The sequence below is a fragment of the Amborella trichopoda genome, chromosome 11, assembly GCF_054954075.1.
Source record: "Amborella trichopoda isolate Santa Cruz 75 chromosome 11, AtrichopodaSantaCruz75HAP2 v2.0, whole genome shotgun sequence".
Lineage (NCBI taxonomy): Eukaryota > Viridiplantae > Streptophyta > Magnoliopsida > Amborellales > Amborellaceae > Amborella > Amborella trichopoda.
In genome coordinates this window covers 24,319,610-24,330,058 of record NC_142346.1, presented here as the reverse complement: position 1 = coordinate 24,330,058, position 10,449 = coordinate 24,319,610, and the positions used below count along the sequence as shown (strand labels likewise).

The 10,449-nt window shown below is 36.8% G+C and overlaps 1 protein-coding gene across 2 annotated transcripts; it reads left to right on the top strand.

Annotated features, from left to right (window-relative positions):
* The first annotated feature begins 963 nt into the window (after positions 1–963).
* Positions 964–7,318, top strand: LOC110008305 (uncharacterized). Of its 2 annotated transcripts, XM_088852645.1 has the most exons (3): positions 970–1,111; positions 1,270–3,082; positions 6,544–7,318. In XM_088852645.1, the coding sequence occupies exons 2-3, from the start codon at positions 2,500–2,502 to the stop codon at positions 6,564–6,566; spliced, it is 606 nt and encodes a 201-aa protein (XP_088708771.1). In that variant the 5' UTR covers positions 970–1,111; positions 1,270–2,499; the 3' UTR covers positions 6,567–7,318. The 2 variants fall into 2 exon arrangements, 1 of the variants encoding a protein (XP_088708771.1); XR_002283094.2 differs by lacking the exon at positions 1,270–3,082 and having other exon boundaries at positions 964–1,111.
* Positions 7,319–10,449: the final 3,131 nt, after the last annotated feature.

Sequence of the window (10,449 nt, the reverse complement as noted above, 5' to 3'; positions counted from 1 at the left end):
CTTTTGCTTTTGAAAGCTAGCATTTGAAACACATCTTAAGTTACTCGGGATGAATTTTTGCTTGAGTTTTTTTCCGAAAAATAATGCAGATATGCGAAGAACTAAGATGAATATTTATGAAGGGCCTAAAAAAAATAAATCAAAATAGTTTATTTTTAGGGTTATTCTTTAGGTTCATGATTGTAGTAGTCGAGATTAGCTTTAAGAGAGATATTTGAATAAGATCACATTTGAATAGGTGCACACCAAAAACTCATCTATTAGCAAATCATCGTGGATTTCTGATCTTGAAGATTCAAAATATTGGCAATTTGGTCTTTTTAAAAATGTGAGAAAAACACCTATGAACGTAGAAAGAGAAAAAAATTAGGTACTTTTATATAGTGTGAATTATAAGGTGTATGCTTGTAATTTTTCTATTTATTAATATCATCTTTTTTACAATTGGGGAAATCTTTGTCTTCCCTTTTACTAAAGGGAAAAGTTTAAATAGTATGTTATTCACCATCAAAGAATCCACCGCAGAGATGGATTTAGGATTTAAAACACATTTGCTCTTGAAAATTAGCAGTTGAACCACATCTTAAGTCACTCAGGATGAATCTTTGTTTTAGATTTACGAGTTTTTTTCAAAAATAATGAAGATATGTGAAGAACTACAATGAATATTGATGAATGGCCCAAAAGAAAGAAAACTTAAACTAATTTAGTTTAGGTTTCAAAGTTCATTTTTCAAGTTCATGATTATAGTGATCGAGATCAGCCTTGCTCTTAGTGCACCGCCCGGCTTCCACGACTACGGCATCCGCGAAGCTCCAAGTAGGTCCATTGTGTGAACAAATATAGCAACTATAAGTGTCTAATTGTATGCTATATTTATATAGAAATTATATCTTATATAGTTTTAGTAAGTATCGATCGTATTTTTTTTTATAAATTTACAATTGTATTGTAATCTTATTTATTCATTCATAAAAAGATTATTTCTCCCGTGGTATCAAAGAGGTTCTTTGCTCTTGGTCTCGCTTTGATTTGCTTCCTTGTGTAAGCACTCTGGCCCCAAAGTCTCTAGCATTGGTACCCGGCTCCTTCTCCGGTCTCTCTACAACTGGTACTCTTCTTTCTCTCGGTATTTTATTTGTTTTTTCTCTCATCTCTCTACTTTTTCTCTATTCTGTCTCTGCCCCCAAATCTCCACCTTTCTCTCTCATCTTTTCCCAAATCTCTCTCAAAACCCTTTCGATTTACGCTCTCTCTCTTTGACGCCAGCTGAACTTACGCTCTTGCAACTGTACGCAAGGGAGAGCCTTCCCTCTAACTTTACTCTTTCCGCTGTCACTATCTCTAAGAGGCGCCTTTGGGAAAAAGAGGTGCTCTGTGCAACTTGGGCATAGAATATTCCAGTGGTTCTCTTTCTCTCTCTAAAATTAGGTTGGCGCTCTCTCTCTCTCTCTCAACAAGGACTTCAAATTTCTCTCGCTGTAGTCTCTCTCTCTCATGAACCCAATCAATATTCTCTCCCTCTCTCATGACCGCCGTTTCAATCTCTCCCCTGCTTTTCATCCACAGTAATTCAAAAACCCATACCACTCTCATCTTCCTCAGAAACCCATAACACCAACACAACATTCTCATCTCTCCTCTCAAATCCTCCAAACCCAACATCTTCTTCTCTCTCATCAGCAAAAAAAAAAAAAAACCATCTCTTTTCACTTGTCCTATTCTCTCTCTTCATCTTCTGGGTTCTCATCAGGACACCTCCTATTTGGTTTTCTCTAACCAGCCACAAGGACATCACCGCCCCATTTCGGTCGGGCTTTCAAAGAGGAAATCTGGTGTCTCTGATAATTTTATTGCTTATTCCTCTGCAACCCATTCGAATTTCTTCTTCGGTGACAGGCGCGGGTGGTTACTAACCCGTTTTGCAAAATCGAGAGCGCCCCTCCTCCATTAACCCTCCAATCTCACTGTAAAAAAAACACCCAGCAAACTTTTTCTCTCTCTACCTCGGTGGTGTATTGGGTAAATTGGTTTTGTTTACAAGAGATTGTGAAGGCTCTTGAGGGACCATACTATCCTCTACATCTTTCTAGGATTTCTATTATCCACCTCTCTCTTATTTCCCTTATAATGGAAAAATTCGAGTATTTCCAACATGTACCCATTAAACTCAATGGCACCAACTACACTTTTTGGGCCTCATTTATGCAGAATGTTATTCATGGAAATGTCTCATTGGATACATAAATAGGACCCAAAAAAAACCTATTGAGTCAGTAAAAATATAAGAATGTGGTATAAATAATGCACGAATTATAGCATGACTGATGGGTGCATTTGAAAGTAATATACGGATCAACCTGAACACTTTCAAAACTGCTCAAGAAGTTTATTGAGAAAATTTATAATCAGACAAACTGGGCACGAAAGTACCAGTTAGTCCAAGAACTTCGCTCCCTCAGATAGGGAGGCCAATCAATTCAAGATTTTTACTTTTCCATGAAGACACATTGGGATGCTCTAGCACTTATGGAACCTGCAATTGAAGATCGTCCTAACGCAGAAATAATTGCTAAATCTCGAGAGGAATTTCAAGTTATTGAATTCTTAATGGCTCTCCGTCTAGAGTTTGAGAGTGTCAGAAATGGCTTGGTCCACAAAAGCTCTCTCCCTACTTTGAATCAGGCTCTTTCTGAGCTAATTGCAGAAGAAACCAAGATCAAATATTTTAACTCAAGTTTTAAAGGAGAAACAATTTTTGCGGCAACCAGACCTCAGAGACCTACCGCACTTAAACAAAATCAGCGCAATTCGTACTATATCCCTCCCAAGAACATGACATCTGTTAGATGTAACTGTTGTAAAGAACTGGGACACATCAAGTACACCTGCCCAAATGAGAAGAAACCCACCTTCGCTGTTGTTGCTGATACAAGACCACCATTGATCAAGTACCCACCAACTCAAATTGGAAGTCCTAGTCCTACTCTTGCTTCACCATCTGTGACATTTTCACTGGAACAAGTGCAATCAATGCTTTCTCAGTCATACCTGGCCTCTGAACCCACTCCGTCTTTTTCAGGTAACTTTGTTTCTACCTCTTGACTGATCGACTCACGAGCTTATCATCATATGACATCCAATGAGTCAATTATAGTTGATTTTATGCCTTGTTTTGATATTCTATATACTGCTGATGGAACCGCTATGAAAGTATCACAAATGGGCTTCATATCTCTTACCTCTGACCTCTCTGGCAAATTAAGGGTTTCTAGTATTTACCATGTTCCGTCCTTTGCCATGAATTTATTGTCTGTCGGTCAGATTGCCCGTTTAAATTGTAATGTTGTTTTTTCTTCATCTTCTTGCTACGTACCGGATTGGCAATGAGGGCAAGTGATTGGGTCTGGTCGTAAAGTTGAAAATTTGTACTACTTGGACTATCTGCATATGCCAACCTCTTATGTCTGTGCTGTTTCTACTGTTGATGACAAATATCTATGGCATCAACGTTTTGGTCACATCTCTACTTCTCATTTACAATCTTTATTTTACTGCAATGTGCTTGGTACTGTTACAAATAAAATTTTTATTGATGTCCAACATTGTGCAACTTGCAAATTCGTTAAATCTCATCTTTTACCTTTTTCTCGAAGTAGTTCTATTTCGCCTTTTATGTTCGATATTATTTATACTGATGTATGGGGTCCTACACCTATTCCATCTAAAGGAGGGTCACGTTATTTTGTAACTTTTATTGATGATCATACTCGTTATACATGAGTTTTCTTTATGCATAATCGCACTGAATTTTTTAAAATCTTCACTCAGTTTTATTCGTATGTAGAAAGCCAATTTTCCACTAAAATCAAAGCCTACACTCCGATATTGGAGGGGAATACATCAATGGGTTGCTTCAACAATTTTTAGCTAATCATAACATTCAACACCACAAAACCAGTCCTTATATACCAAAACAAAATGGTGTTGCTAAACGAAAAAATCGTCATATCTTAGAAACCACAAGATCCCTTCTTTTCTCTACATCTGTCCCAAAAGACTCTTTGGTAGAAGCTGTTCGTACATCAGTCTTTCTCATCAACATCATGCTATCCTCTATTTTATCTGGCGAAACACCTTTCCAAAAATTGTTTACACGATCACCCGATTATTCCCTCGTATGTGTTTTTAGTTGTACATGCCTTGTTTCCCTAACTGAGAGAGATAAATTATCTTCAAAGACGATCAAATGTTGTTTTATCGGTTACTGTGATCATAAAAAAGGATATAGGTGTTATGACCCTGTGACCAAAAGACTTTCGTTATCCCGATATGTGGTGTTTTCTGAGCACATTCCATTCTTTGACAGTACATATAATCCTTCACCCTCTCACCTTTCTTTCTTGGTCCCCTGTTCTGATTCTGTTCCTAATTCCTCTGGCTATTCCACTCGTGTGCCTCCTTCTGAAGTCCAGGAAGGAACTTCACCGCATGTTGACAGTCCTGATCATAACCATGTACCTATAGATCCTCTGCATCTCCCTACTCTTAGATGGAGTACTCGGGTATCTGTTCCACCTCCCTGACTTGCTGATTATGAAATCTTCTTACCTCTGTACCAAGCATTCTTTCCTTCCGTTCATTCTTTTTCTAAACCTCAGACTTATAAAAGAGCTGCGAATCAACCTGAGTGGCAACAAGCAATGGACCTAACACCTCTCTCAAAAGAAAAAACTGTTGTAGGTTGTTGATGGGTATATAAAATTAAAACCAAAGCATATGGCAGTCTCGAACGATACAAAGCCCGCCTGTGGTAAAAAGTTACAATCAACAATATGGTATTGACTTTGCAGAAACTTTTGCTCCCGTCGCTCATAAGACTACAGTTCGTACATTAATATCAGTAGCTTCTATTAAGCAATGGCCTCTCTGTCAATTAGATGTAAAAAATGTTTTTCTCAGTGGTGATTTTGATACGAAAGTATATATGAAATTACCACATGGTGTTGTGGTTTCTAACAAACGCGTGTGTGAACTTCGACGGGCCTTATATGGACTCAAATAAGCACCACATGCGTGGTTTGAGAAATTTCGTAATGAAGTTCTTGCGGTTGGATTTCGACAAAGTCATCACGATCGAGCGCTGTTTATGTTTGAAAGTTCTGAAGGACGGTTTCTCTTGTTATTATACGTGGACGACATGATTATCTCTAGTAATGATGTGAGCACAATTAATAACATCAAACAGAAGCTCAATAACACATTTGAAATGAAAGATTTGGATTTCTTGGGGTATTTCCTTGGACTAGAAGTTGCCTATTCTCCTCGTGGCTTTTTGTTGTCACAACTAAAATATGCTTCAAAGATTCTTTCTCAAGCTTGACTCCAGAATGATACCAAGAAAGTTGATACCCTCTTGAGGTCAATGACAAATTTCGGGCTACAGATGGAGAAACTCTTTGTGACCCAACCTTTCATCGGCAACTGGTTGCGAAACTGATGTATCTGACAATTTTATGCCCTGATATTGCTTATGCAATACATATAGTTAGTCAGTCCGTGTTTTGTACATCTCGCTGCCATTTTACGCATTCGTTATATCAGGGATGCTCGGCACCATGCCTTATTCTTCTCCTCTTCTACCTCACTTGAGCTCCGTGCATATACAGATTCTGATTTTGCAAGAAATTCGAGTGATCGCAAATCTACCACGGGATTCTACATTTTTCTCAGTGATTCTCTCATCCCTTGGACAAGCAAGAGACAAAAATGAATTGTTCAGTCCACTACTGAAGCTGAATATCAGGCTATGGTACAAACCTCCGTCGAGATTGTTTGGCTACGTTGGCTGCTCCCAGACATGGGTGTCACTATCTCCACTCCTACTCTACTTTATTGTGACAACAATAGTGCCATTTATATTTTTAAAATCCAGAATTCTATGAGGGCACGAAACATATTGAAGTCGATTGCCACTATGTTTGACAATATTATCTCGCAGGCACCATTTCCTTGCCCTATGTGCCCACCACCACACAACTCGCCGAGTTCTTCACTAAGTCTCATCCCCGGCATCCTTTCTCACTGTTTGTTTCCAAACTCTATATGATTGCTCTCAAATCATCTTGAGTTTGAGGAGTGTGAACAGATATAGCAACTGGATATTCAGAACTATCAGTGTCTAATTGTATGCTATATCTATATAGAAAATGTATCCTATAGTTTTAGTAAGTATTGGTTGTACCCTCTTTATAAATCCACAATTGTATTGTAATCTTATTGATTCATTCAATATATAGAAAGATTATTTTTCACACATTCGCTCGATGTCCTCTCTAAGATTGTAATCATCACCAATTTCATCAAATTTTCTACCCAAAAGTTGCTGTAGCCTCAAATCAAGATAACCAAGTTGTATCAAATGCAGAAAACTAAATCCAACACTATAAAGATTAGGTTATTAGGATCACATGACACATAAACATAGCTTTATTGAACAAGGTATTGGTGTATGTTCATTCATCCCCATAATCTGAATGACAGCTCGACAATCACAGCTTGGTTGAGTGCTATGAACCCCGCCCAGCAGCCTTCTCCGATTTGCAGGATGTCCTTGCAGCAGTCTGGAGTAGGGAAGGTGCCAGAGTTGGTGAAGAAGTCAGGAACGGATTTCATGCAACCGGCGATGCCTTTCAGAGACCCAAAACAATCCGATGATGACGATGACGGCAATTGTGGCATCGCCAGCACGACGACTTCCTGTAGCATTGCTACAAGTAGTACAACCACTAGAAGCTGCTTGGACCTCATCCTTTCTCTCTTTTTCTCTACCACTCTCAACCAAAGTATCATGCAAACTTTTCCTTTCTCTAGTGGGGTTTTTTGGTTCATGGAAATGGGTTTAGGGACCATTTTATAGTTATCACTTGTCTTGTTTTCTTTGTTTGTAGAGGAGAAGATGAAGAAGATGGTTGTAAACGTGTAAAAGTCACCCATTAGGAGAGTTTATTGCATGGAGGGCTTAACAAGTTTTATTTGTTATGAGCAGGCGTGGAGCTTAGGGTCTCTGGGAACTATTGCAATTAATCTCATGAATAGTTGTGCATAGATAGCTATTAATCCTTTAGGAACTACTCTGAAAGCTTAATAGCAACACCATCTTAACAACCAAATAAGCATGTCTAGTTAAACTCCTAGGATGTCTCACATGATTCTTGTATGACTAAAACAATAATAATATTAGAGCTGCTTTCTATTCCCCCATCCATATATGTTATACAGTGTTGAGTATGCTATAATAAAATAGATCATTTTGTTCCTTGGCTTGGACCCCATTGACAACGAGTATGCTATAATAAAATAGATTATTTTGTTCCTTGGTTTGGACCCCATTGACAAGATTATGACCTTATATTGTAGAAGAATGGTGTGCCGAAAAGCTTCTAATCAATCATTTCGACCTCAAGATGCATAGATAATAAAAAAAAAGAATATTAAGTCTAAAAAGTAGTGCATCTTATAACACGTTTTCTAAACCGTCTATTTTCAACTGTTTAAAGACTTGCTTGATATGTACCATTTTAAAATTTTATACAATTATGGTCGAATAAAAATTTACAAGCCAAATAAGATTTCTAACACTGAAACCACATCCCCATAAAAAATTTAGAAGTACACCTTACTTTCTATAGTATAAGGACGCTCTTTCTACAGTATATGGATGCAACCTTATGTGAACCTCACTCTTTATTGGTACGTTACATTCCAATAGATTAAATTGTCATCGAGGGGAAAGCTTTCTATGTTCCCCTACAACATAGAAGTTCTATGTTTCCCTTTATCCAACGTCCATTTTTGAATGGAGGGCTAAGATTGCCCCAATCACAATGTCACATCTCTACATTGTTTTATTTTTAATTTTTTTCTATAAACTGTTTTGACACCAAAATTTTGAAATCCATTCCTATATTAAAACTTGCACTAACGAAAAATTTTTAAAAAATATTTTCAATAAAATAAAATGACTAAAATACCCCTAAAAATTTCAAGGGGTATTTTGGTCATTATTTTTTATCAAAAAATTATTGTTAGTATTTTTAATAGGTGCACCCCAATGAGAAGATGGTACATATCAAATTTCATATTAAAAAAATTTGTATTAAAAAAATTAAAATAAAATACTTTGAGACATCGGATCTAAGATCAAATGGTGAGTGACTCTCTTGATAAAAAATGTGAGTGACACTCTTGATAAAAAATGGACGGCTGAATGGCAGGGGGAACATAGAACTTCTATGTTGTAGGGGGAACATAAAAAGCTTTCCCGTCATTGAGAATATATGCTCCATCACATAAAAACACTATCGATTAGTATTTTTTATGAGTTCAAATTTACGGATGTAGCCCCCATCTGAGGACCGACCTTAAAAAAAAGAAGGCATGATTCCTGGTAAAATTACCAAATTTATCCTTTGGTCCATAAGTTCAATAATTTTACTACGAGTTTCTTCTCCCCATTTTTTTTTTCAGTTTTGCCCCCAATTCGATGTTCCAAACATCAAACTTTTTTCTTTTTTGTTTTTGTTTTTTTTTTTTTGATATTTGTGGCGTGGTCAGATCATTTCAGCACTGGACCGCCCACATTTTTCTGCCGATTGTTGTTTATGGGGAGGTCTGAAGTTACACTAGCGTTTTTCTTAGGTTTCTATGTTTAGTAGTCCGAACTTTTGAACATCGGGCCACTTTTGAACTACTTTTTTTGCCCAAGTATTTGCAGTCCAATGTTAGAAATCTATGAGCATTAAAATATAAATAATTATGAAAAAAAATACGTCTTATGTTTATAACTTTGGGCTGCCCTATAAAGAAAGATGAGCTAAAAATGTAGGGCGGTCCGACGTCGCAGTTATGAGACTACCCTAAAATCGATAGTTCGATATTTTAGACATCAATCATCCTCATAAATATATATAAAAAAAAGCGGTTCAATGTTGGAAGCATCAACTTGGTGGCAAAATTGAAAAAAAAACATAACAAAATTCAAGGGAGTAGGAGCACGCATTAGAATTACCTAACTTATGGACCAAAGGGTAAATTTGATAGTTTTACCTGGTCCATATGTAAAAAATCCAAAAGAAAAAGAGAAAAACAACATAGAAATAAAAGATATTTTGTTACGGTACTTCTACATATGGAGTATTTTTTTAATGTACTCAACATTTTTGAATTTTTTGTACTCTAACCCTACAATATAGTAACTTTTTTGTTTTGGGGTATTTTAGGTAATTAATCAAGGGTAAACGAGAAATTTTTTATAGAAAACAAATCATTTATTAACTATAATAGAGAATGATATGATCCACATATGAGAAGTAACATCGCCCATATGGATTATTAATTATTTTTTATCATTAATAAAATGACACTAGTTTCTTATAAAAATATATACTCTACCCTTATAAGTGATAAAAATGGCATTGCTCAAAAAAATTTGTATAATAGAGTAAGGATAATGAGTAAGTTGAGTATATTAAAGAAAGAACAATTGTTTCATGTGGGCTGGACCACATTTGTACAATATGTGGTCTAGAGGTATAAAGCATCAATCTTAAAGATGGATGCAAATATGTGGACCACTGTTGGCTATGTGGCCTTTCAAGGCCCTAAAGCTAATAGTCTTACGATCAGTGGGAGTTAGAGAGAGATTGAATCTGGGTGCTTAGCGCATTGGAGCTCAGATTCATATACCCTGAGTATTTGAGACAGTGAGAGTATACGTTTTGAGAATGTTAACTCTCGAGGAGGTGTGAGGGTCACCTCCCAATCATGAATGTATTGATTAGAAGGCCTCATAGTTGCTATGATAAGCAAAGCTTTGGAGAATCTAATCGAGAATAATAGAACCCGAGTATTTAAAAGAGTATTCGTCCTGTATGGAATGGTCGGCTCATGGGACATGAGCCCGTATCCTGACACGAGACCGTTCCATGGCATGTGCACCCACAGTTGTATGGGGAAGCCACTTTTCTATAGTATTATCCGACTTAGAAGCCCCTGTATTTGAGTAGAAACATGTCCCACATGGGTGTATCAGTAATCCATAAAACCCCCGGTGACGGGAAGCTCTAGCTCAACGACTTTGATGTGACCAATTATGTGTCCCTGCCATAAACTATGAAGCATAGGTCCATTGGGTCGGCTTGAGACACTGGTGGAACGTCACTCGGGTTAGCCAACTGGAAGACTTCGACTAGTGTTATAAGTCTAGAGATCTCATTTACCTTTGGCCCAAATTAATTTAAAATTGATGAGAAAATATTTTATATTAATGAGAAATTGTGTAATAATATTGAGAAATCATTTAGAGAATTTTTGAGATTTTTGGACAATTTTTTAGATTTTTCAAAACTATAAAAAATGTGATTTTCAAATTTGTTTGACGTAAATACC